Below are 26758 nucleotides of genomic sequence, written 5' to 3' on the forward strand. Positions count from 1 at the left end.
TTTTACAGTGAGGACTGACGCAAAATGCCGACCAATATCTTCCGGCATTTCCTTGTCCCCTGACAGGACCTCTCCACTGTCATTTTCCGGTGGTCCAATATCCACTCTCCTCTCTTTCAATCTTCATATATCAGACGTACGTTTTGGTAAGCTATTTTACATCATTCTCTAGCCTGCCTTCCTATTTCATATTTTCTCTATTTACGGTTTTTGAATTGCCTTCTGTTGATTTGTAAAAACATCCCAGTCCTCCAGCTTTCTACTATATTTTGTAATATTCTGTGCCCTCTCCTTTGCTTTTGTGCTGCTTTGACTACCTCGTCAGCCACGGTTGATCATCCTCCCTTTAGAATAATTCTTCATCATTGTGATTGTTTGTCCTCCGAGAAACTTCAGCCATTCCTGCTCTGCCATTGACCCTGTTAGTGTCATTTTCGAATTTATTTTTGCCCAGCTCCTCTCTCATGCCGAGGTAATTCCTTTATTCTACTGTAGCACTGATACCTCTAACTTTACTTTCTCCCTTTCAACCTGCTGGCTGAGTTCTGCTATTTTATGATCACTGCCTCTTAAGGGTTTATTTAGCTGAAGCTCCCTAATCAAATCTGGTTCAATACACAACACAGAATCCAGATCCGCCTTTCCTATAGTGGGCTCAACCATAGGCTTCCCTCAAAAGCCATCTCATAGGCATTCTATAAATTCCCTCACTTGGGATTCAGCACCGATCTGATTTTCCAAAGCTACCTGGATATTGAAACTCCCCGTGACAATTTTAGCATTGACCTTTTTCCATGCCACTTCTCTCCCCCGATGTAATTTGTAGCCCACATCCTGGCTACTGTTAACATGCCTGTATATAATTTCCATCAGGGTCATTTTACCTATGCAGTTTCTTAACATCCACATCGTCTAATCCGACATCACCTCTTTCTCAGGACTTTTCATTTTTAATGACAGCAGTTTCAACCCAACAGTTTCACCTACCTGCGTATCCTTTTGATTCAATATTTATCCTTGGATTTAAGCACCCAACTATAAACTTTTGTCAGCCACGACTCAGTGATGCCCGCCATCCATTTGTTTTTGCTCTCTCTCTCCCCCCTCTCTTCCGTTCTTGTTGTCACATCTTGTTGATGTAATGCTGCACATTGACAGATCAAGGAAATTAATCACATTGCATCTACTGCAGGGTGTCAGGAAATCCTTATTCTTACACACTATTGATTTAGAATTTCCTTCAGTTACTGTTTCTCTGTTAATGACTGAACCCAGAGAGGATGAGGCAACAGCCCAGTGACTGCATCTGTTCTGAAGCTACTGGGGCCATGAACAGATACTTTCCTGCACATTCTCCATGTCTGTCTGTCTGTCTGTCTGCTCCACAATAAATTCATTGTTTCCTTTTGTAGAAAGTCACTGAGCTGACAGAGAAGGGAAACCGGGCAGAGAGTTCCAGACTCTTCCTCAGTTTGGTGAATGGCAAAGGCTCCCAGGCCCGGAGGGCAATGTGGGAATCCTTTCTGATGTGGAGGACTGAGTTACCGAAGTTGGACAGAATTCTGAAGGAAATACAGGAACTCGGTATGTTAAAACCACACACTGAACACAAAGGCACGTTGAGATAAACATTTTAGTTATTTTAACTATTTTAGCTCTGTTTCCATGGATTTTTTTAAATATTTAAACAGGTCCTGATCCACAGGAATACATGAACATCGGCCAAGGTTTATCTGAATTACCCACTCAGCTGCTCGGTGAGTGATCAAATGCACAGTTCAAACCACATATCAAATGTTAGTCTGTGACTTGACAAAGCCTAGGAATCAAAATTCGCCATTAATCATTCGCTGATCTCTGGATTCAAGTAACAATTCAACGAATCTCTCTTTGCAGCCTGAATATTCTACAATATATTTTTCTATTAATCCAGCTGTTGGTTCTGATGAAGCCTTCACTCCAGGTCCTAACGCTCTGGGAATCCCAACACACCCCAGGCAGGCTCCTGATACACTGTATGACCCAGTCCAGGTGACTTTTCTATCTTCAGACCTTTCATCTTCCAAGCCCCTTTTCCTTTGTAATAGCACTACACACATTTCTGTTTGTTGATGTTCTTTACCTTTTGGAATTCTGCCAGTGACTTGCACAGAGTTTGTCTGGCATTTCCTTTTCACCCGTTACTGCAACTACAACAACAGTTTCTCGTGGTCCGATATTGACCCTCTCCCATTTTCCACTCTTTATATATCTGGGAAAGAAAAAAAATATACTTTGGTACCCTTTCTTATATTATTGACCATTTCCTTGCATTTCCTGCACATTCATGTATAACTAGGAGCATCTATAACATAGTTGCCTCTGACATGACCCTAGTCACTAGACTCTAGACACTAGAATACTACAGCACTGTACAGGCTCTTCCGCCCTGGATGTTGTGCCGACCCATGTATTCCTTTAAAAAGAGTACTAAACCCACAGTACCCCGTGACCCTCTATTTTTCTTTCATCCATGTGCCTGTCCAAGAGGTTCTTAAATACCCTTAATGTTTTAGCCTCCACCACCATCCCTGGCAAGTTGTTCCAGGCACCCACAACCCTTTGTAAAAAATTTACCCCTGATGTCTCCGCTAAACTTCCCTCCCTTAACTTTGTACATATGTCCTCTAGTGTTTGCTGTTGGTGCCCTGGGAAGCAGGTACTAGCAATCCACCCTATCTATGCCTCTCATAATTTTTTAGACCTCTATCAAGTGCCCTCTCATCCTTCTATGCTCCAAAGAGAAAAGTCCCAGCTCTGCTAACCTTGCTTCACATGACTTGTTCTCCAAACCAGGCAACATCCTGGTAAATCTCCTCTGCACCCTCTCCATAGCTTCCACATCCTTCCTATAATGAGGTGACCAGAATTGAACACAATACTCTAAGTGCGGTCTCACCAGAGATTTGTAGATTTGCACCTTGGCCTCTCTACTCTTGAACTCAATCCCCTATTAATGAAGCCTAGCATCCCATAGGAGTTCTTAACTATCCTATCAACCCGTGCAGTGACCTTAAGGGATGTATGGATTTGAACCCAAAGGTCCCTCTGTTCATTCACACTCTTAAGTAACCAACGATTAAACTTGTACTCAGCATTCTGGTTTGTCCTTCCAAAATGCATCACCTCACACTTATCCGGATTGAACCCCATCTGCCACTTTTCTGCCCAAATCTGCACCCTGTCTATATCCTCTTGTAACCTTCGACAACCTACAGCTCCATCCACAACTCCTCCAATCTTCATGTCATCCACAAATTTACTCACCCATTCTTCCACCTCTATATCCAGGTCATTTATAAAAATCACAAATAGCAGGGGTCCCAGGACAGATCCCTGCGGCACTCCACTAGTCACCGACCTCCAGGCAGAATACTTTCCTTCCACTACTACCCTCTGCTTTCTTCCTGTAAGCCAATTATTTATCCAAACAGCCAAGATTCCACTTATCCCGTGCCTCATGATTTTCTGGATGAGTCTCTCGTGAGGGACCTTGTCAAATGCCTTGCTAAAATCCATGTAGACCACATCTACTACCATACCTCTGTCAATTGCTTTTTGTTACCTCTTCAAAAAACTCAATTAGCCTCGTGAGGCACGACATTCCCTTCACAAAGCCACGTTGACCCAGACAGTAAATTCCAGGCACTCACAACTCTGTTAAAAAACTACCCACAATTGCTGTAAATTTACCCCATCTCACCTTAACCAAATGCCCTCTGGTATTAGACACCAGTCTTACGTAAAAATAAACAAACAAAATACAGGCTGATGACCCAAACTCTTACCTCTCAAAGTTGTACACCTCTGTCAGCTCTCTATTCTACCACCAGAGTAAACAAACCAAGTTTATCAAACCTCTACTTGTAGCACATGCCACCGAATCCAGGCAACATCCTGATGAACCTGTTCTGCACCCTCTCCAATCCTTCCATGAGCTGGACAATCAGAATTGGACACAATACTCCAGATGCTCCCTAAAACCATAACACCTAGGAGCAGAATTTAGCCATTCGGCTCAGTGAATTTGCTCTTCAATTACTCTCTACCCCTATCATCCCAGTAAACATTGACACTCTTCCTAATCAGGAACATATCGACCTGCATTTTAAATATATCCAAGGAAGTGTCTTCCTCAGCTGTCTATGACAATAATTTCACAGATTCACCACCCGCCAGCCAAGACATTTCTCCCAGTTTGTGTCCCCGGCAGCCAGGACAATTCCCCACAGTTCTCAAGCATGTTAATATTCTGTATGAGCCTCCCATGTGGGACCTTGTCAAACACTCTACCAATATACAAGTAGACAATATCCATGTGTAACTGCATCCATCACCTTTGTCACCTCCTGGAGGAACTCAATCAAGCTGGCAAGACACAAACCCGACCCAAAGCCTTGCTGCAGAACCCCAAACCACCTCATATATCCTCTCTGTCATACTCCCATGGGGGAGAACATATAAAAGGCTGAAGCTATGTACCTCCAGCCTCAACGACAGCTTTATTCTGCATTTATAAGACTACTAAATGGTCAACTACTATGTTAATATTGGCTCTTAATAATAATAAGACAATTTTATATCTAAAATTATAGCATCGTACATCTCGTAACTAATAAAAACTCAGATAACAACTCAGATAACTACAATATACTCACAGGAGAGCAGACAGAATACCATTCGGGTTTGAACAACAGATAACAGATTATCTAATTCTATTTCAAACCCTGTGGAAAGCAGAAAACTTTCAGTGTTATATTGTCAATCAAAAAAAAACATCTGATACTATTCCTCGTGTGTTTTAGAGAAGTTCCAATTATATACAAAATTCATATAATACTTGTGAAATTTCTACAACATCCGATGAAGCATTCGCGTAAAATAAACATCCTATTAATAACCACAGAGGAACAACGACCACTATCAAAATAAATGGAGGGATTTTCCAGAGCGACTCACTGAGCATACTATGGTTTTGTCTAGCTTTCAGCCCACTCATAATTTACTGAAACAGACAAAAATCTGGTATCTCATCAGAAAAAAAGTACGAATTATACCTTGACACAGCTATACATTGATGATTTGAAATTATTCGCTCTTGCATCAGTAAAGCTGAAACAAACAATTCAAATAATGGAACTAATTTCCAAATATATAAGCATGAACTTTAGACTAGGAAAGTACAGAACATGATTAAACATAAAGAAAGTTGCAATAGAGCCGGTAGAATATCAAACAGAGCATCGGGATGCAATGCAACAGAATATGAAACGTATATTTAGGATATCAATAAGCAAAGAAAATAGATAATAGTATGATAAAGGAAAACATTCCAACAAAATTTACTTCAAGGCTGAAGAAAATCTGCATTTACTGCAAGGCTGAACAAACTTTGAATTTACATCAGGGATCAAGAAAATCTGCCAAACAGAGCTGAACAGTAAAAATATAACGAAGGTAGTAAACACTCACTGTGCCCATATTGACGTATAATTTTGGTAAAATATCCTGGTCTGAAACAGATCTGGAAAATATGCAAAACAATAAGAACTTAAATAGCAATTTCTGGAAAACACCGTGTGCACTGGAGCGCACTTGGATTGATATGAACGAGGACAGTATGAGGATGATGAATAACAGATCTAAAAAAAATGAGACAACAGCCAGATAAAAATTTTCAGGATCAGGGTTAATATCATGGACACATGTCGTGAAAATTGTTTTTCTGCGCCAGCAGCACGATTACAGTAAAGTGTGTGCAGTGAGTCTGTATTTATGTACACAATTGTGGAAATAGAATTATATCAGCGTGAATTAATCAGTCTGATGGCCTGGTGGAAGAAGCTGTCACGGAGCCTGTTGGTCCTGACTTTTACGCTGCGGTAGCTTTTCCCGGATGGTAGCAGCTGGAACAGTTTGTGGTTGGTGACACTTGGGTCCAGAATGATCCTTCGGGCACTTTTTACCCCCTATCTCTGAAATGACCTGAGTAGTAGGAAGTTCACACCTACAGATGCACTGGGCTGTCCGCACCACTCTCTGCAGAGTCCTGCGATTGAGAGAAGTACAGTTCCCATACCAGGCAGTGATGCAGCCAGTCAGGATGCACAAAATCGTGGCCCTATAGAAAATCGTTAGCATTTAGGGTCCCATCCCAAACGTCCTCAGCCATCTCAACCATCTGTTTTTCTGTTTTTCTTTTTTTTTGTTCAGACTAGAGAATATGCCAGGCAGGATGTTGGAGTGCTCCTCTTGCAGGATGTGGGAAGTCAGGGAGACATCCAGTGTCCCTGACAACGATACCTGCAAGAAGTGCATCCAGCTGCAGCTCCTAACAGACTGCATTAGGGAACTGGAGCAGGAGCTGGATGACCTCCGGATCATTCGGGAGACTGAGCAGTTTATAGATAGTAGCTTCCGGGAGGTAGTTACACCTAAGGAACAGGGCACAGGTAATTGGGTTACCGTCAGGCGAGGGAAGGGAAAAGGGCAGTTAATGCAGGGTTCTTCTGTGGCCATTCCCCTCCAAAATAGGTATACCAATTTGGATACTGTTGGGGGAGGGAGGATGGCTTACCTGGGACAAGCTGTGGCAGCCGGATCTCTGGCACTGAGTCTGGTTCTGCAGTGCAGAACGGAGGGAGGAGGAAGAGGAGAGCGGTAGTGATAGGGGACTCCATAGTCAGGGGTTCAGACAGGAGATACTGTGGTTGTGACAGAGACTCCCGGATGGTTTGTTGCCTCCCGGGTGCCATGGTCAGGGATGTCTCTGATCGCCTGCACAGCATTCTGAGGTGGGAGGGTGATCAGCCAGATGTCGTGGTACACATCGGTACCAATGACATAGGTAGAAAGAGTCAGGATGTCCTGAAGAGTGAGTACAGAGAGCTTGGTAGGAAGTTGAAAAACAGGACCTCGAGGGTAGTAATCTCAGGATTGCTGCCTGTGCCACGTGCCAGTGAGGGTAAGAGTGCGATGCTCTGGCAGATGAACACATGACTGAGAAACTGGTGTAAGGGGCAGGTTTTCAGATTTCAAGATCATCGGGACCTCTTTCAGGGGCAGGTGGGACCTGTACAAGAGAGATGGGTTACACCTGAACTACAAGAGCACCAATATACTTGCAGGGAGGTTTGCTAATGTTATTGGGGAGGGTTTAAACTAGATTGGCAGAGGGATGGGAACCAGAGTGCCAGAGTAGATAGTGGAATGGGGGTAAAAATAAATGATGTTGGTAGTTCATGCAAAGTCATAAATAGTAAGGTTGGGTGTGGTGGTAACAATCTTCTGAGGTGTGTATATTTCAAATCGTGGAGAATTGTGGGAAAGGCAGACGAGCTGAGGGCCTGGATTGACACATGGAATTATGACATCATAGCCATTACTGAAACTTGGCTACAGGAGGGGCAGGAATGGCAGCTCAGTGTTCCAGGGTTCCAATGTTTCAGACGTGATAGAGACCGAGGGATGAAGGGGGGGGGGGGGTGGCTTTGCTAGTCAGGGAAAATATTACAGCAGTGCTTCGGCAGGACAGATTAGATGGCTTGTCTACTGAGGCCATATGGGTGGAGCTGAGAAACAGGAAGGTATGACCACATTAATAGGGTTGTATTATGGACCACCCAATAGTCAGCGAGAATTGGAGGAGCAAATCTGCAAAGAGATAACAGACAACTGCAGGAGACAGAAATTTGTGATTGTAGAGGATTTTAATTTTCCACACATTGATTGGGACTCCCATACTGTTAAACCTCTAGATGGGTTAGAGTTTGTAAAATGTGTTCAGGAATGTTTTCTGAATCAATATATAGATGTACCAACTAGGGAGAATGCAATATTAGATCTCCTATTAGGAAATGAGTTAGGGCAGGTGACGGAAGTGTGTGTAGGGGAACACTTTTGTTCCAGTGATCATAACGTCATTAGTTTCAACTTGATCATGGATGAAGATAGATCTGGTCCTCGGGTTGATGTTCTAAACCTGAAAAGGGCCAAGTTTGAAGAAATGAGAAGGGATCTAAAAATCGTAGATTGGGGCAGGTTGTTCTCTGGCAAGGATGTGATTGGTAAGTGGGAGACCTTCAAAGGAGAAATTTTGAGAGTGCAGAGTTTGCATGTTCCTGTCAGGGTTAAACGCAGAATGAATAAGAATAAGGAGCCTTGGCTATCAAGGGATACTGGAACTCTGATAAAGAAGAAGAGAGAGATGTATAACATGTATAGGCGACAAGGAGGAAATAATATGCTTGAGGAGTATAAAAAGAGTAAGAAAATACTTAAGAAAGAAATCAGGAGGGCTAAAAGAAGACATGAGGTTGCTTTGGCAGTCAGGGTGAACGATAATTTTAAGAGCTTCTACAGGTATGTTAAGAGCAAAAGGATAGTAAGGGATAAAATTGGTCCTCTTGAAGATCAGAGTGGTCGGCTATGTATGGAACCAAAAGAAATGGGAGAGATATTAAATGGGTATTTTGAATCTGTATTTACTAAGGAAACTGGAATGGAGTCTATGGAAACAAGGCAAACAAGTAGGGAGATCATGGAACTTATACAGATTAAAGAGGAGGAGGTGCTTGCTGTCTTGAGGCAAATCAGAGTAGATAAATCCCCAGGACCTGACAGGGTATTCCCTCGGACCTTGAAGGAGACTAATGTTGAAATTGCAGTGGCCCTGGCATAAATATTATGTCGATATCCATGGATCGGGTGCCAGAGGATTGGAGAATAGCTCATTTAGTTCCGTTGTTTAAAAAAGGCTCAAAAAGTAAGTCGTGAAATTATAGGCAGGTATGTTTGACATTGGTAGTAGGTAAATTATCGGAAGGAATACTAAGAGATAGGATCTCCAGGTATTTGGATAGACAGGGACTTATTAGAAAAAGTCAGTATGGCTTTGTGCGTGGTAGATCATGTTTAACCAATCTATTAGAGTTTATCGAGGAAGTTACCAGGAAAGTGGATGAAGGGAAGGCAGTGGATGTTGTCCACATGGACTTCAGTAAGGCCTTTGGCAAGGTCCCGCATGGGAGGTTAGTTCGGAAGATTCAGACGCTAGGTATACATGGAGAGGTAGTAAATTGGATTAGACATTGGGTCAATGGAAGAAGCCGGAGAGTAGTAGTGGAGGATTGCTACTCTGAGTGGAGGCCTGTGACTAGTGATGTGCCACGGGGATCAGTGCTGGATCCATTGTTATTTGTCATCTATCTCAATGATCTGGATGAGAATGTGGCAAATTGGATCAGCAAATTTGCTGATGATACAAAGATTGCAGGTGTAGTGGACAGTGAGGAAGGTTTTCAAAGCTTGCAGAGGGATTTGGACCAGTTGGAGGAAGAGGCTGAAAAATGGCAGATGGAATTTATTGCGGACACGTGTGAGGTATTGCACTTCAGAAGGGCAAACCAAGTTAGAACATACAAGGTAAATGGTAAGACACTGAGGAGGGCAGTAGAACAGAGGGATCTGGGAGTACAGATACATAATTCCCTAAAAGTGGTGTCACAAGTAGATAGGGTCGTAAAGAGAACTTTTGGTAAATTGGCCTTTATAAATCAAAGTATATGAGTATAAGAATTGGAGTGTAATAGTGAGGTTGTATAAGACATTGGTGAGACCAAATTTGGAGTATTGTATGCAGTTTTGATCACCAAATTGCAGGAAGCATTTTAATAAGGTTGAAAGAGTGCAGAGAATGTGTACAAAGATGTTGCCGGGACTGGAGAAACTGAGTTACAGGGAAAGTTTGAATAGGTTAGGACTTTATTCCCTGGCATGTAGGAGAATGAGAGGTGATTTGATAGAGGTGTATAAAATTATGATGGGTATAGATAGAGGGAATACAAGCAGACTTTTTCAACTGAGGCTAGGGAGAAAGAAACAGAGGTCATGGGTTAAATGTGAAGGGGGAAAAGTTTAAAGGGAACATTGGGGAAGGTGCTTCTTCACGCAGAGAGTGGTGGGAGTGTGGAATCAGCTGCCAGATGAAGTGGTGAATGCGGGCTCACTTTTGACATTTAAGAAAAACTTGGACAAGTATATGGATGAGCGGTGTATGGAGGGATATGGGCCAGGTGCAGGTCAGTGGGACTAGGCAGAAAAATGGTTCGGCACAGCCAAGAAGGGCCAAAATGCCTGTTTCTGTGCTGTAATGTTCTGTGGTTCTATCTGAGGTGAAAGAGGTGCTGTTGTGCCTTTTTTCACCACACAATTGATGTGTACAGACCACGTGAGGTCCTCAGTGATGTGAATGCCGAGGAAATTAAAGCTGTACACTCTCTCAAAACCAGATCCATTGATGTCAATAGGGGTTAGCCTGTCTCCATTCCTCTTGTCTTTGCGACATTGCATCCAGCTGCTTTGTTTTTGCGACATTGAGGGAGAAGTTGTTTTCTTGTCACCACTGTGTCAGGGTGATGACTTCTTCTGTGTAGGCTGCCTCGTTATTATTTGAGATTTGGCCAATAAATATAGTATCCTCAGCAAATTTAATTAGCAGATTGGAGCTGTGGGTAGCGACACAGTCATGCGCATACACAGAGTAAAGGAGGGTGCTTAGGACACAGCCCAGAGGGGCTCCTGTGTTGAGGGTCAGAGGGACAGAGGTGAGGGAGCCCACTCTTACCACTTGCTGGTGATCTGACAGGAAATCCAGGACTCAGCTGCACAAGGCAGGGTGAAGGCCGAGGTCTCTGAGCTTCTTGTCAAGCCTGGAGGGAATGATGGTATTGAATGCTGAACTGTTGTCTAATAACATCATTCTCACATAAGCATCCCTCTTCTCCAGATGTTTAAGGAGGTGTGCAGAGCAGTGGCTATTGTGTCATTTGTTGATCGGTTGTGTCGGTAGGTGAATTGTAGGGGGTCCAGTGTGGGTGGTAACAAGCTGCAGATGCAGTCCTTGACCAGTCTCTCAAAGCATCTGCTTATTATTGAGTTGAGTGCGACAGGACTCCAGACGTTCAGACATGTTGCCTCAGTTGTTTTAGGTACAGGAACAATGGTGGATGATTTGAAGCAGGAGGGAACTCTACATTGGGAGAGGGTGAGATTAAAAATATCCGAAAATACACCTGCCAGTTGTGTCGCGCGCATCCTGGGTACCCGCCCTGGGACGCCGTCCGGTCCCGCAGGCTTGCGACTGTCCACTCGTTGGAAACATCTGCGAACTTCAGCCTCAGAGATGACCAATGTGCAGGTCGCTTTGTCGGCTCTCCTCGGGGTCTCAGTGTTGGCGATATCGAACCGAGCGTAAAGAGACTTAGATCCTCTGGGAGACAGGCAGCGATGTTGGCAGCACCACTGCACTTAGCTCTGAAGTCTGCATTGGGGTGCAGAGCTTGCCATAAGCTGTGTGTGTTGTTGGTGGAGAGCTGTGTCTGAATACGATCTCTGTATTGTCGTTTCGCTGCCTGGATGACTTTGCACAGATCGGAGCTGAATTTCTTGAGCTCCTGCTGATCACCGGCAATGTAAGCAGTCGGTCACACGGCAAGTGCTGTTCACACGGAACTGTTGATACAAATTTTGTGGTTTGGGATGGCCTGACTGATCTCCCCTCTGTGACAATAACACACAACTGGGGGATGTTGTTATTACACAGCTGAGATAATAACAGCCGGGAACTCCCTTGGCAGCCGGAAAGGTTTACACAGCAGCACCAGGTACTCCAGATCTGGGAAACAAAAGCATTAATGATCATGAACATACCCTAAATCCTGTTCTCTTCCCAAATAGGGGGGGGGGGGGGTGTGTGTGTGTGTGTCGGGGGTGGTGGTACTGGATGACGACACGATTGTTGGTGACGGTAGGGGCCAATTCTGGATCTGTGGACTCGGGAGCAGCTGGGACAGAGGGACAGCTGGGATGCAGGCGCTTGGGTAGTTGGATCGTTCTTGCATCTCCTCTTCTTTTCAGCAGTCGCTCTTCTGTGTTCCTCAAAATTCCTGGCTTTTCCGTGGATCAGCGGCTGCCACTCGTTGACCTCCATATTTACCTGAGAGAGCCTCTGCTTAATTTGCTCCCTGTACCTCCTGCGCGGGGCACCACGATCTCTCTTGCCCTGAGAGAGTTCTCCGTAGAGTACTGCTTTCGGTAACCTGGAGTTATCCATGCGAGACATGTGTCCTGTCAGACGGTGGATCTGGCTGAGCAGCGAAGTGGCTTCAGGGCCTGGAAGTTGAACATATATAGCTGTGCATGTCTGTGTGATTATATGACATATTAAACTAAATAAGTAGTGCAGAAATAGAAATTTAAAAAGAGATTAGTGAGGCAGTATCGATGGGTTCAATGTCCATTCGGAAACTGCATGGTAGAGGAGAAGTTGCTCCTGAATCGTTGAGTGTGCGCCTTACTCCGTTCCTCGTGAACCAGACGGTGATGCAGCCAGTTCCAATGCTCTGCAAGTCACACCTGTAGAAATATTCAAGTGATGTTGGAAACTCCTGATGAAATATAGCCACTGTTGTGCCTTCTCTGTAGTTGCATCGATATATTGGGTCCAGGTTAGATACTCGGAGATACTGACAGCCAGGAATATAGAATTGCTCACTCTTTCCACATCAGATCCCTCTGTGAGGACTGGTGTGTCGTGCTCCCTCATCTCTCCTTTTCTGAAATCCACAATTAGCTCTATTGACATACTTTCATAACACAAGCAGGATTCAGCACTCCATACACGCATTTGCAAATCTGATAAGAGGTACACATCACTGAACGTAAATGAAAACATAACCCATAAAAGTGAAGAAACTATCATAATAGTAGAAAACGTTAACCAATGGAAGAGTCTGACTCTCCACGGAGGACATCCCCACGATCTGTTCTTAGATGTCGACAAGGAAGCGTCGAGCCCCTGTCTCAGAGTTGGAGACCTCTTCCTAGAAACAGAAGGGATCATTGTAGCAATACAGGACAAGGATGTTGACACATGTAGTTATCAATAATACAGAATAAACGACCAATAGATTCAGGATGATAAATGCTGAAGATTACAAGAGAAACCAGAAACAATCCAACACTTTACAACATCCTGCAGTAATTTAACTGAATCTCATGACTTGCACAAGCACAATCAAGTGGTGGACAACATTCCCAAAAAGCTTGCTTGAACTACAACTGATGAAAAACATGATAACTTACAATAAGTACAAGCCTGCTCCACTTTTAGAGTTAGAGTCCTTCATATCATACTGCGTCCGATCATGATTTCAGGTCGGATAATCCATGATATGCGTTCGGATGTAATTTTACAGGATAAACAAGCAAAAGCAACTTTTTAAATATATATAGCCATTCCAAACACACAGAACTTACAGAAATGAATTAGTAAAAAAAAAACAGAAATATGTTGAATTGAAAGGGAAAAATGAAAGACTATGGAACACGAACAGGGTATTATTTATCCCAATCGTAATATCAATAACTGGTATCATCCTAAAGGCTTTACAGAATAGTATTAATAAATTAGACCCACACGGCGATACTTGTGTAAATCTTCGAAAACCCATAACACTATACAACATGAGAATATCTGAAATCTCCTATCAATTGAGACATGAGTGTCCTTGGCTATGCCTGTACCTCAAGTTTTACCAGTTCAGGCTAAGATAATAATAATAATGACTTATTTATAAAGCACCTTTCATCCAGACGATGCCGTTCAAACCATCACAACGGGATAAAGTGCAAACTATAAAATAAAAGACAAAATGTGTCAGTCCTAATATACACCTCAGACTTCTGCACAGTACTGTAGTTTAAGGTGTTGAATTCTACAGTTTAGGAACATAGTCCCAAAAAAACTCAACGCGGACCTCCCAATGATCCTTTGGCCTTCTACCTTATCGTCTGCCTGCACTGCATTTTCTCGGCAACTGAAACACTGTTTCCCTGAACTATTCTGTTCCATTTTTCCTTGTACAAACTCATTGCACCGATGTGATGTAATGATCTATTTGGATCGCATGCAGAAAAGTTTTCCATTTTACAGTGGGGCTGTCACAATAATAAACCAATTTACCGATTCATTGTCAATAATACAGCGCCCCTTGGTTGCTTAAGATTGTTATAACCGGGGTGGGGGGGGGGTGACAGTGCGGATGAGCTGCCACGGCCTATTAAATGCTCCCAGTGGCGAGTAGCCTCTGTCCAGCTCTTGGCCTTCACGTGCGGTTTAGCCACTAATCCCGGTGGAAGCGTTTCTTCCCACAGGAGAAGGGGCAGAGGTGGGTTACTGGTGCCTTACAACCAGTCGCTTTGGGCAGATGGGGCTTGTCGGCTGTGATTGGCAGCTCCCCCACCCAGGAACAAGAAAACTCTGATCTCAAAACTCCACTGCCTTGTAACTGTAACCCCTCATGGGGAAGAGTTTGGGAGTAAACCCAATGGGAAAAGCCTGGAGCTGGAGTCCCTGAGTCAGTGTTAAATGGTGTTCAACGCAGACTGGCATCTCCTGCGACACCTCTGGTGCCAAGCTGTGTCAGTCTATGTCGTTCCTTTGTGTACATCAGATGCATGGAGAGAGGGAGCTTGCTACATCGGCAGAAGCTTCCTCTCCATATCGGAGTGTCCCGGCTTGCAGGGGCAGGACATCCATGGTCGACTCTGACAGACGGAGGCCTCATTAGACAGCGCCCCACACCCCCACAGCAAGACTGATGAGTAGCAGTTGCCAAGACTTCACCACCCTCTCCCACAGACACGATGTACGTCACTGAGACAGACGCTTGTGGCTTCTTCCATTAACACAGATTCCATCTTTCCACCAATCCTCCATCACTGCGATTGAAAACTACCCATTTTCATTCCTGTCATTCCGATGGGTTATCGATCCGCAACTTCACTCTGATTCTCCCCCAGACGCTGCCCGACTTGAGTATTTCCCGCGTATTCTGCTCCTGTTTTGATGCAAGAGCAGTGGATACCTGTGTCTCCCCAGTGTGCAGATTGGCCAAAATGCACAGTGTCCTGCTCTCCATAGTTCCACACCAGATCAACATTAACATCCTCTGTTAATGAGGCAAACAATGCTTCAAATATAGTGAAATGTTGTTGTAACGGGAGTGCAGTCAGGACTGCAATAGGATATTCAAGATTCAAAAACTTTATTGTCGTTCCAACCGTACATCAGCTCTGCAGGGCAGAATGAGATAGCGTTTCTCAGGAGCAGTGTAATCATAACATAACAAACGCAACACTAAATAATAAACACAACAATAAATAGTAAAACACAACAGCCACATGTCGCTTTAAATCAAGTTATAAGTGTCTGGTGCAAGTTAAAAGTGTCCAAAGCAGAGTCAGGTAGAGCAGCTATTTAGCAGTCTGACTGCCTGTGGGAGGAATCTGTTTAGTAGCCTAGTGGTTTTAGTTTTGATGCTCCTGTAACGTTTGCCTGATGGCAGAAGAACAAACCATTCATGGAGAGGGTGTGAGTGGTTTTTAATGATGTACCGTGTCTTCTGGAGGCATCGACTCTGAAAGAGGTCTTGGACAGAAGGTAGGGATACCCCAATAACCTTCTCTGCTCCCCTAACCACCCCCTGCAAGGCTTTTTTGTCAGCAGCACTGCAGCTGGAGTACCAGGTTGTGATGCAAAAGGTCAGCACACTCTCAACCACGCCTCTGCAGAATGTAGTTAAGATGTTAGTGGGGAGTGATGCTTGCTTAAGCTTCCTCAGAAAGTGCAATCAGGGGAATGTTCACCTTCACAAATAACTAGAACCAGAACATGAGGATTGGACATTTTCAGGGACATCCATTGCTGTCAATTCCGTGTCTGTGAACAGAATTTTACTTTCTGTCCTAATATCCATGGAAGCATTGAATTTATTCATGTAATCTCAAACACTGAATGCTGAAATACCGTTATAAAGTTCTTTGTCAGATGAGCCGTTTAATGTTTTGAATATGTTCTCTGTTCCCATGGAAGATGTTCAACAGAAACACAAGGAGACTCTGCGGGCACAAACTGGAACACTGAGAGTGAACACGATCCTGATGACGGAGAAGGTGAAGGTTTTCAAGCTGGTTGATCGATACGCTGAGCTCACGGTCATTTCTACTGTTCGAGATCGGACACTGGTGGAACATGAGCTGCTGGCAAGAGGCAGAGACCATGAGGATTATAGAGAGAAACAACTCCGCAGACAGCTGGAAAAAATCCGTACTGATCAGTTATTCCAGAGCAGCTTTTCCCGGAGTAAATCCAAATCTGGGAGTTCAGCAGCAGTGGCCGGAGTCCCGGGGATCGGGAAAACAACGATGGTACAAAAGATTGTTTATGACTGGGCCATGGGGAAAATATACCAACAATTCCAGTTTGTCTTCAGTTTCAAATTCCGAGAATTAAACACCATTAATTGTAGAATAAACCTGAGGGAACTGATTCTGGATCAGTATCCTTACTTTGGGAATTTCCTGAGAGAAGTCTGGAAGAACGCAGAGGGATTACTGTTTATATTCGATGGTTTGGATGAATTCAAACACAAAATCGATTTTGCGGACAGTCGGAGAGATACAGAACCCAAGCACCAGTGCCCAGATCCCGAGTGGTGGTGTGAAGTGTCTGACATTGTGTACAGTTTAATCCAGGGCAAGCTGCTCCCAGGGTGTTCAGTGCTGGTGACCACCCGTCCCACTGCGTTACATTTATTGGAAAAGGCAGAGATCAGTGTCTGGGCTGAAATCCTGGGATTTGTTGATGAGGAACGGAAGGAATATTTCATCAGACATTTTGAAGATCAGACGGTGGCGGAAGCTGTTTTCAAACACGTTAAAGAGAACGAGTTCCTGTACACCATGAGCTACAACCCCTCCTACTGCTGGATCCTCGCTCTGGCACTGGGCCCCTTCTTCACACAAAGAGTCAGGGACCCACAGCGAGTTCCCAAGACCATCACCCAACTGTACTCCTACTATATTTATAACATCCTGAAAAACCACGGCCGTGAGATTGAGAACCCCCGTGATGTGTTACTCAGGGTTGGTCAGATGGCCTTCAGAGGAGTGTCCAAGAAGAAGATTCTGTTTACAGATGGAGATTTGATCAAGTACAATCTTCAGCCTTCCCAGTTCCTGTCCGGGTTCCTGATGGAGCTTTTGGAGGGAGAGGATTCTGCCCAGAGTGTGGTGTACACATTCCCGCACCTCACCATCCAAGAGTTTGTAGCTGCAGTCGCACAATTCCTGAATCCACATCCCGGGGATATCCTGAAATTCCTCACTGAAACTCACAACACGACAGATGGGCGATTTGAGGTATTTCTCCGTTTTGTTGCTGGTCTCTCCTCCCCAATGACAGCTCGGGGCCTGGTGGAGTTTCTGGGTCCATTTCCTCATGAAACAACCTGCTGGGTGATTGACTGGGTCAAGGAGGAGGTTAAACGTCAGAGTGGAAACACATGGAGTGAGGCTGGTAAAAGGAGCCTCCTGAACACATTGCACTACCTGTTTGAGTCTCAGAATCGTGGACTGGCTCAGGCCACGCTGGGATCTGTGGAAACACTTTCATTCAGTAGAATGACACTGACCCCGATTGACTGCGCGGTCCTGTCTCATGTCATCGGACTCGGTGATACAATAAAACACCTCGACCTGGAGGGCTGCCACATTGAGTGTGAAGGAATCCAGCGGCTGGGACCCGGGCTGCACAAGTGCCAGGAGTTGAGGTAACTTGATTTAACTCTCACTCTGAACTGTGAAACTGTTCTATTGTGTCATTTCAATGTATAAGATTTGGGTTAAACTGTGATAAATCAGATTGTGAAGAATTGTGACAAATGCCCAGGGGATCGGTCAGTAATTCCCCAAGGACGGGAGGGTTCTGTGGTTCCTTGTGAAGGGATGTTGGAGACTTCATCAGATCAGTGAACAACGACCATTGGTTTAATGGTAGTAAATCACAGGAATGGCCGTGTTTCTCGCTGCCAGTGACACGTCCATTGACAATGTTCCTTCTCACTGTTACTGACACCCAGACCGACACTGACTGCAGCAGGTGGGTCAGAGATTCACACCCCCTTCCCGGTGAGGGACAAGAGACTGTCAGCAGACTGTCACAGTGAGAAGGAAAGAAATACCATTGTGAGATTGTCCTCCCCTGCCCTTGATAGTGTGTGACTTTGCTCACTACCAGATACACAGAGAGCGAGGCCGCATCTCCTCTGGGTCTCTGTTCAGACCCAACACACACGTACAAAAATTTTCTGCATCCTCTCGTCTTGCAGGATTATTGTTTACCTTTGGAATCCTCCTGTGGGACTTTTTATCCCAATTCCCCTTCGATTCTTAGGGATCTCGTCCCCATCCCCATTCCTCCTGTGGACTCTCTATTACCCTTTTCTCATCCTCCAGTGGAATGTCTTTTCCCCACCCCACTTCCTACGGGATCTTTCTTCCCCATGCCCCTTCTTCCTGTGGGATCTATCTTCCCCATTCCTCTTTCTCCTGTGGGATCTCTCTTCCCCATCCCCCTTCCTCCTGTGGGTTCTTTCTTCCCCATTCCCGTCCCTCCAGTGGTATCCCTTCCCATCCCCCTTCCTCCTGTCAGACCTCTTTTCCCCATCCCCCATCTGCCTATGGGATCTCTCTTCGCAAATCCCCTTCATCCTGTCGGATCTCTCTTCCCCATCCCCCTTCCTCCTGTGGGATCTCACTTCCACATCCGCCTTCCGCTTGTGGGATCGCACTTCCCCTTCCCTCTCCCTCCTGTTGGATATCTCCTCCCCATTCCCCTTCCTCCAGTCGGATCTCTCTACCCCATCCCCCTTCCATCTGTGGGATCTCTCTTCCCCATCCCCCTTCTTCCTGTGGGAATTGACCTCCCCATATTCCTTCATAGAATCGTAAAATCATAGAAAACAAGCCATTCGGCCCTTCTGCTCTGTGCCAAAACTTTATTCCGCTAGTCCCATTGACCTGCACCCAGTCCATAACCCTCCAGACCTCTCCCATCCATGCATCTATCAGATTTATTCTTAAATCTTCAGAGTGTGTCCGCATTTTCCACATCAGATGGCAGCTTGATCCACACTCTCACAACTCTCTGAGTGAGGACGTTCCCCCTAAACCTTTCCCCTTTCACACTGAAGCAAAGTCCTTTTGTAATTTATCTCTCCTAATCCGTGTGGAAAGAGCCCATTCGCATCTACCCTGTCTATACCCCTCGTAATTGTGTAAACTTCTATCAAATCTCCCCTCATTCTTCTGCGCTCCAAGGAATAAAGTCCTAACCTGTTCAATCTTTCCTTGTAACTCAACTCCTGAAGAGCCGGCAACATCCTCGCAGATCTTTTCTGCACACTTTCAGTCTTACTGATATCCGTCCTATAGTTCAGTGACCAGAATTGCACTCAGTACTCCAAATTTGGCCTCACCAATGTCTTATACAACCTCACCATAACATTCCAACTCCCATACTCAACTTTGATTTATGAATGCCAGGATGCCAAAAGCCTTCTTTACAACCCTGTCTCCCTGTGACGCCACTTTCCGGGAATTATGTATCTGAACTCCCAGATCCCTTTTTTCCTGCGCACTCCTCAGTGCCCTACCATTTACTGTGTATGCCCTACCTTGATTTGTCCTTCCAAAATGCGACACCTCACACTTGTCTGCATTAAATTCCATCTGCCATTTTCTGGCCCATGTTGCCAGTTGGTCCAGATCCCTCTGCAAGCTTTGAAAGCCTTCCTCGCTGTCCACAATGCCTCCAATCTTAGTGTCATCAGCAAACTTGCTGATCCAATTTATCACACTATCATCTAGATCATTGACATAGACAACAAATAACAATGGTCCCAGCACAGATCCCTGAGACACACCACTAGTCAAAGGCCTCCAGTCTGAGAAGCAATGATCCACTACCACTCTCTGTCTTCTCACACACAGCCAATTTCGAATCCAATCTACAAACTCTCCATGGATACCTACTGTCTGAACCTTCTGAACTAACCTCCCATGTGGAACCTTGTCAAAAGCCTTACTAAAGTTCATGTAGACAACATCCACAGCCTTTCCTTCATGTGCATTCTTGGTAACCTCCTCGAAAAACACTACAGGATACATTAAACACGATCGACCATGAACAAAGCCATGCTGACTATCTTTAATCAGCCCTTGGTTGTCCAAATCCTTGTATATCCGGTCTCTCAGAACACCTTCCAATAATTTACCTAATACCGATGTCAGGCTCACTGGCCAGTAATTACCTGGTGCACTTTTGGAGCCTTTTTCAAACAACGGAACAACATGAGCTACCCTCCAAAACTCCGGCACCGCACTTGTGGCGAAGGACATTTTAAATATTTCTGTCAGGACCCCTTCAATTTCTACACTAGTCTCTCTCAAGGTCCGAGAAAATATCATGTCAGGCCTGGGGGATTTATTTACCTTTATTTGCTGTAAGGCAGTAAGAACCTCCTCCTCTTTAATCACTATATGTTCCATAAAACATAGAATAGTACAGCACATTACAGGCCCTTCGGCCCACAATGTTGTGACGACCCTCAAACCCTGCCTGCCATATAACCCCCCACCTTAAATTCCTCCATATGCCTGTCTAGTAGTCTCTTAAACTTCACTAGTGTATCTGCCTCCACCACTGACTCAGGCAGTGCATTCCACGCAAAAACCACTCTCTGAGTGAAAAACCTTCCTCTAATATCCCCCTTGAACTTCCCTCCCCTTACCTTAAAGCCATGTCCTCTTGTACTGAACAGTGTTGCTCTGGGGAAGAGGCGCTGGCTGTCCACTCTGTCTATTCCTCTTAATATCTTGTCCACCTCTATCATGTCTCCTCTCATCCTCCTTCTTTCCAAAGAGTAAAGCCCTAGCTCCCTTCATCTCTGATCATAATCCATACTCTCTAAACCAGGCAGAATCCTGGTAAATCTTCTCTGTACCCTTTCCAATGCTTCCACATCCTTCCTATAGTGAGGTGACCAGAACTGGACACAGTACTCCAAGTGTGGCCTAACTAGAGTTTTATAGAGCTGCATCATTACATCGCGTCTCTTAAACTCTGTCCCTTGACTTATGAAAGCTAACACCCCATAAGCTTTCTTAACTACCCTATCTACCTGTGAGGCAACTTTCAGGAATCTGTGGACATGTATCCCCTGATCCCTCTGCTCCTCCACACTACCAACTATCCTGCCATTTACTTTGTACTTTGCCTTGGAGTTTGTCCTTCCGAAGTGTACCACCTCACACTTCTCCGGGTTGAACTCCATCTGCCTCTTCTCAGCCCACTTCTGCATCCTATCAATGTCTCTCTGCAATCTTCGACAATCCTCTACACTGTCTACAACACCACCAACCTTTGTGTCGTCTGCAAACTTGCCAACCCACCCTTCTACCCCCACATCCATGTCGTTAATAAAAATCACAAAAAGAAGAGGTCCCAGAACAGATCCTTGCGGGACACCACTAGTCACAACCCTCCAATCTGAATGTTCTACCTCCACCATGACCATCTGCCTTCTGCAGGCAAGCCAATTCTGAATCCACCTGGCCAAACTTCCCTGGATCCTATGCCTTCTGAATTTCTGAGTAAGCCTACCATGTGGAACCTTGTCAAATGCCTTACTAAAATCCTTGTAGATCACATCCACTGCACTACCCTCATCTATATGCCTGGTCACCTCCTCAGAGAACTCTAATCAGGCTTGTTAGGCACGATCTGCCCTTCACAAAGCCATGCTGACTGCCCCTGATCAGACCATGATTCTTTAAATGCCCATAGATCCTATCTCTAAGAATCTTTTCCAACAGCTTTCCCACCACAGATGTAAGGCTCACTGGCCTATAATTACCTGGACTAGCCCTACTACCCTTTTTGAACAAGGGGACAGCATTCGCCTCCCTCCAATCCTCCCGTACCATTCCCGTGGACAACGAGAACATAAAGATCCTAGCCAGAGGTTCAGCAATCTCTTCCCTTGCCTCGTGGAGCAGCCTGGGGAATATTCTGACAGCCCCAGGGACTTATCCATCCTAACAACTCCAACACCTCCTCTCCCTTAATATCAACATGCTCCAGAACATCAACCTCACTCATATTGTCCTCACCGTCATCAAGTTCCCTCTCATTGATGAATACTGAAGAGAAGTATTCATTGAGGACCTCAATCACTTCCACAGCCTCCAGGCACATCTTCCCACCTTTATCTCTAATCGGTCCTACCATCATTCCTGTCATCCTATTGTTCCTCACATAATTGAAGGATGCCTTGGGGTTTTCCTTTACCCTACTCGCCAAGGCCTTCTCATGCCCCCTTCTTGCTCTTCTCAGCCCCTTCTTAAGCTCCTTTCTTGCTACCCTATATTCCTCAATAGACCCATCTATAGACACCAAGGAGATGGTGGTGGACTTTAGGAGATCTAGGCCCCATATGGAGCCAGTGATCATTAATGGAGAACGTGTGGAGCAGGTTAAGACCTACAAGTATCTGGGAGTACAGTTAGACGAGAAGCTTGACTGGACTGCCAACACAGATGCCTTGTGCAGGAAGGCACAGAGTCGAATGTACTTCCTAAGAAGGTTGGCGTCTTTCAATGTCTGTAGTGAGATGCTGAAGATGTTCTATAGGTCAGTTGTGGAGAGCGCCCTCTTCTTTGTGGTGGCGTGTTGGGGAGGAAGCATAAAGAAGAGGGACGCCTCACGTCTTAATAAGCTGGTAAGGAAGGCGGGCTCTGTCGTGGGCAAAGTACTGGAGAGTTTAACATCGGTAGCTGAGCGAAGGGCGCTGAGTAGGCTACGGTCAATTATGGATAACTCTGAACATCCTCTACATAGCACCATCCAGAGACAGAGAAGCAGTTTCAGTGACAGGTTACTATCGATGCAATGCTCCTCAGACAGGATGAAGAGGTCAATACTCCCCAATGCCATTAGGCTTTACAATTCTACCGCCAGGACTTAAGAACTTTTTAAAAGCTATTATTAATGCTTTTTGAGACGGTGATTTAGATGCATATCATATTTTTTTTACTGAGTTAAGTATTGTATGTAATTAGTTTTGCTACAACAAGTGTATGGGACATTGGAAAAAAAGTTGAATTTCCCCATGGGGATGAATAAAGTATCTATCTATCTATCTATCTATCATCTGATCCTTGCTTCCTAAACCTCGTGTATGCTGCCTTCTTCCACCTGACTAGATTTTCCACTTCTCTTGTCACCCATGGTTCCTTCACCCTACCATTCTTTATCTTCCTCAGCGGGACAAACTAATCCCTGACATCCTACAAGAGATCCCTAAACATCGACCACATGTCCATAGTACATTTCCCTGCAAAAACATCATCCCAATTCACACCCGCAAGTTCTAGTCTTATAGCCTCATAATTTGCCCTTCCCCAATTAAAAATTTTCCTGTCCTCTCTGACTCTATCCTTTTCCATGATAATGCTAAAGGCCAGGGAGAGGTGATCACTGTCCCCCAGATGCTCAGCCACTGACAGATCTGTGACCTTACCCGGTTCGTTACCTAATACTAGTTCTAGTATGGCATTCCCCCTCGTCGGCCTGTCAACATACTGAGACAGGAATCCATCCAGGACACAATTAACAAACTCTGCCCCATCTAAACCCTTGGAACTAATCAAGTGCCAATCAATATTAGGGAAGTTAAAGTCACCCATGATAACAACTCTGTTATTTTTGCACCTTTCCAAAATCTGCCTCCCAATCTGCTCCTCGATATCTCTGCTGCAACCAGGGGGCCTATAGAATATTCCCTGTAGAGTAACTGCTCCCTTCCTGTTCCTGACCTCCACCCATACTGACTCAAAAGAGAATCCTGCTACATTACCCACCCTTTCTGTAGCTGTAATAGTATCCCTGACCAGTAATGCCACCCCTCCTCCCCCCCCCCCCCCATGCCTTTTAAAGCACTGAAATCCAGGAATATTGAGAATCCATTCCTGTCCTGGTGCCAGCCAAGTCTCTGTAATGGCGACCACATCATAATTACATGTATGTATCCAAGCTCTCATTTCATCACCTTTGCTCCTGATGCTTCTTGTATTGAAGTACACACACTTTAGCCCTTCTACCTTACTACCTTTACACCCTTTATTCTGCTTCTCTTTCCTCAAAGCCTCTCTATCTGTTAGATCTGGCTTTACTCCATGCACTTCTTTCACTGCTCTATTGCTCTGGGTCCCATCCCCCTTACAAATTAGTTTGAACCCTCCCGAACCATGCTAGCAAACCTACCAGCAAGGATATTGCTCCCCCTCGAGTTCAGGTGCAGCCCATCCAATCTGTACAGGTCCCACCTTCCCCAGAAGAGATCCCAATGATCCAAAAATCTTAAACCCTGCCCCTTGCACCAACTCCTCAGCCACGCATTCAACTGCCATCTCCTCCAATTCTTACCATCACTATCACATAGCACTGGCAGCAATCCTGAGAACACCACCCTTGAGGTCCTATTCTTCAGCCTTCTGCCTAGTTCCCGAAACTCACCCTTCAGGACCTCATCCCTCTTCCTGCCTATGTCGTTGGTACCAATATGTATCACGACTTCTGGTTGCTTTCCCTCTCGTACCAGGATGTCATGTACCCGGTCAGACACATCCCGGACCCTGGCACCCGGGAGGCAACAAACCTTGCGGGTTTCCTTCTCATGTCCACAAAATCTCCTGTCTGCTCCCCTGACTATAGAGTCTCCAATGACGACAGCTCTCCTCCTCTCCGTCCCACCCTTCTGCATCACAGGGTCAGACTCAGTGCCAGAGGCCCTGCCACCGTGGCTCACACCTGGTCGGTCGTCCTCACCAACAGCATCCAGCACGGTAAACATTATTCAGGGGAATGGCTACAGGGGTGCTCTGCACCTCCTGTCTACCTTCCTTCGCTTTCCCCCCTCGGACTGTCACCCAATGACCTGCTTCCTGCAGCCTAGGTGTGACTACCTCCCTGTAGCTCTCATCTACGTCTGTCTCATTCTCCCTTCTGAGTCGAAGGTCATCCAGCTGCTGCTGCAGATTCCTCACACGGTCTTCCAGATCGCCCAGCCGCAAGCACTTCTGGCAGATGTGACTCTGCGGGAGAGTGGAATTCCCCCAAGACTGCCACATCTCACAGGAGAGGCACATCACCGTCTCAGGAGGCATTGTAAAGACCTGTCAAAGCCTCAAATCTCCACCCACTCACTGGCCGCTTTCCACAGGCCGCTCAGCTTGAGCTACCCCTCTATTTATTTGTTTGAGCTTTTCAAACTGCTTGGTCAATCAGCTGCGTTCTGCTGAGTCTGAGCTTTTCAAATCTTGGTTGTCTTGATTTGCACAGCCCAACTGCCAAAACTGCCAGAATCTCTCGAGTCAAAGCCTCAAATCTCCACTCTTTCACTGGCCCACTCACTCACTGGCAGCGTTCCATGACACTACTGTTTGTTTCCTTTAATTCCATATCCACTATGCCAGTTTCCTGAGTAGACACTGACGCAAAAAAACTGTTTAAGATCTTCCCCATCTCATGATGCTCCACACATAGACAACCACTCTGATCTTCTAGTGGACCAATTTTGTCCTTTACTATCCTTTTACTCTTAATATACTCGTAGAAACCCTTCGGGTTTACCTTCACATTATCTGCCAACACAACCTCATGTCTTCTTTTTGCCTTCCTGATTTCCTTCTTTAGTATTCCCTTACATTCTCTATCCTCTTCAAGTATCTCATTTGTTCCTCGTTGCCTGCATCTGCTAAACACCTACTTAACCAGATCGCCAATATCCCTTGAAAAACAAGGTTCCCTATCCCTGTTAACTTTGCCTTTAATCCTGGCAGGAACATGCAAACTCCGGATGTAAGCGCAGTTCAGTAACTCCACTTACTGAATACATCATTGCCAGAAAACAACTTATCCCAATCCACTCTTCCCAGATCCTCTCTCATTTCCACAAAATTGGCCCTTCTCCAGTTCAGAACCTTAACTGGTGGACCAGTCCTATCCTTATCCATAATTATCTTGAAACTAATGACATTATGGTCACTGGACCCAAAATGTTCGCTTACACATACTTCTGTCACCTGTCTGATTCCCTAATAGGAGATCAGGTACTGCCCCCTCTCTCGTTGGTACCTCAATATATAGATTTAGAAAACTTTCCTGAACACATTTGACAAACTCCACGCCATCTAACCCTTTCACAGAGTGGGAGTCCAGGTCAATATGTGGGAAGTTAAAATCCCCTACGATTACAACTTTCTGTTTCTTACATTGGTGTGCTAACTCTCTAGAGATTTGCTCCCCCAATTCTCTCTGACTATTGGGCCGTATATAATAATACCCTATTCGTGTGGTCACTCCTTTCCCGTTCCTCAGCTCCACCCTTACGGCCTCAGTAGACGAGCCCTCCGGGCAGTCCCGTCTACGCACAGCTGTGAGATTCTCCCTGACTAGTAATGCCACTCCTCCCCCTTTCATCCCTCCCACTCTATCACGTCTGAAACAACGTAACCTCGGAACATGAAGCTGCCAGTCCTGCCCCTCCTGCAAACCAAGTCTTACTAATAGCAATAATGTCGAAATCATCATTTGCCAATCCACGCCCTATACTCATCTGCCTTACCTACAATACTCCTTGCATTGAAATAGATGCACCTGAGAACATTTCTAACACGTACAAACCATTGATATCTGTCTATACAGGCAGTCCTCGCATGACCAATATCCCCCTCCACATCACTATCTGCTCTAACA

At 45.2% G+C, this 26758-nt stretch overlaps 1 protein-coding gene across 1 annotated transcript in view; it reads left to right on the forward strand.

Moving 5' to 3' along the window:
• The window catches only part of LOC140721226 (NACHT, LRR and PYD domains-containing protein 12-like), a 61621-nt gene that overhangs the window by 20697 nt on the left and 14166 nt on the right, over nucleotides 1-26758 (forward strand). Inside the window, exons 6-8 of the mRNA XM_073036080.1 lie at nucleotides 1413-1584; nucleotides 1692-1757; nucleotides 15974-17711. Coding sequence (XP_072892181.1) covers nucleotides 1413-1584; nucleotides 1692-1757; nucleotides 15974-17711 — 1976 coding nt within the window. The remainder of the gene's footprint in view (nucleotides 1-1412; nucleotides 1585-1691; nucleotides 1758-15973; nucleotides 17712-26758) is intronic.

This window comes from Hemitrygon akajei, unplaced genomic scaffold, assembly GCF_048418815.1.
Source record: "Hemitrygon akajei unplaced genomic scaffold, sHemAka1.3 Scf000052, whole genome shotgun sequence".
Classification (NCBI taxonomy): domain Eukaryota; kingdom Metazoa; phylum Chordata; class Chondrichthyes; order Myliobatiformes; family Dasyatidae; genus Hemitrygon; species Hemitrygon akajei.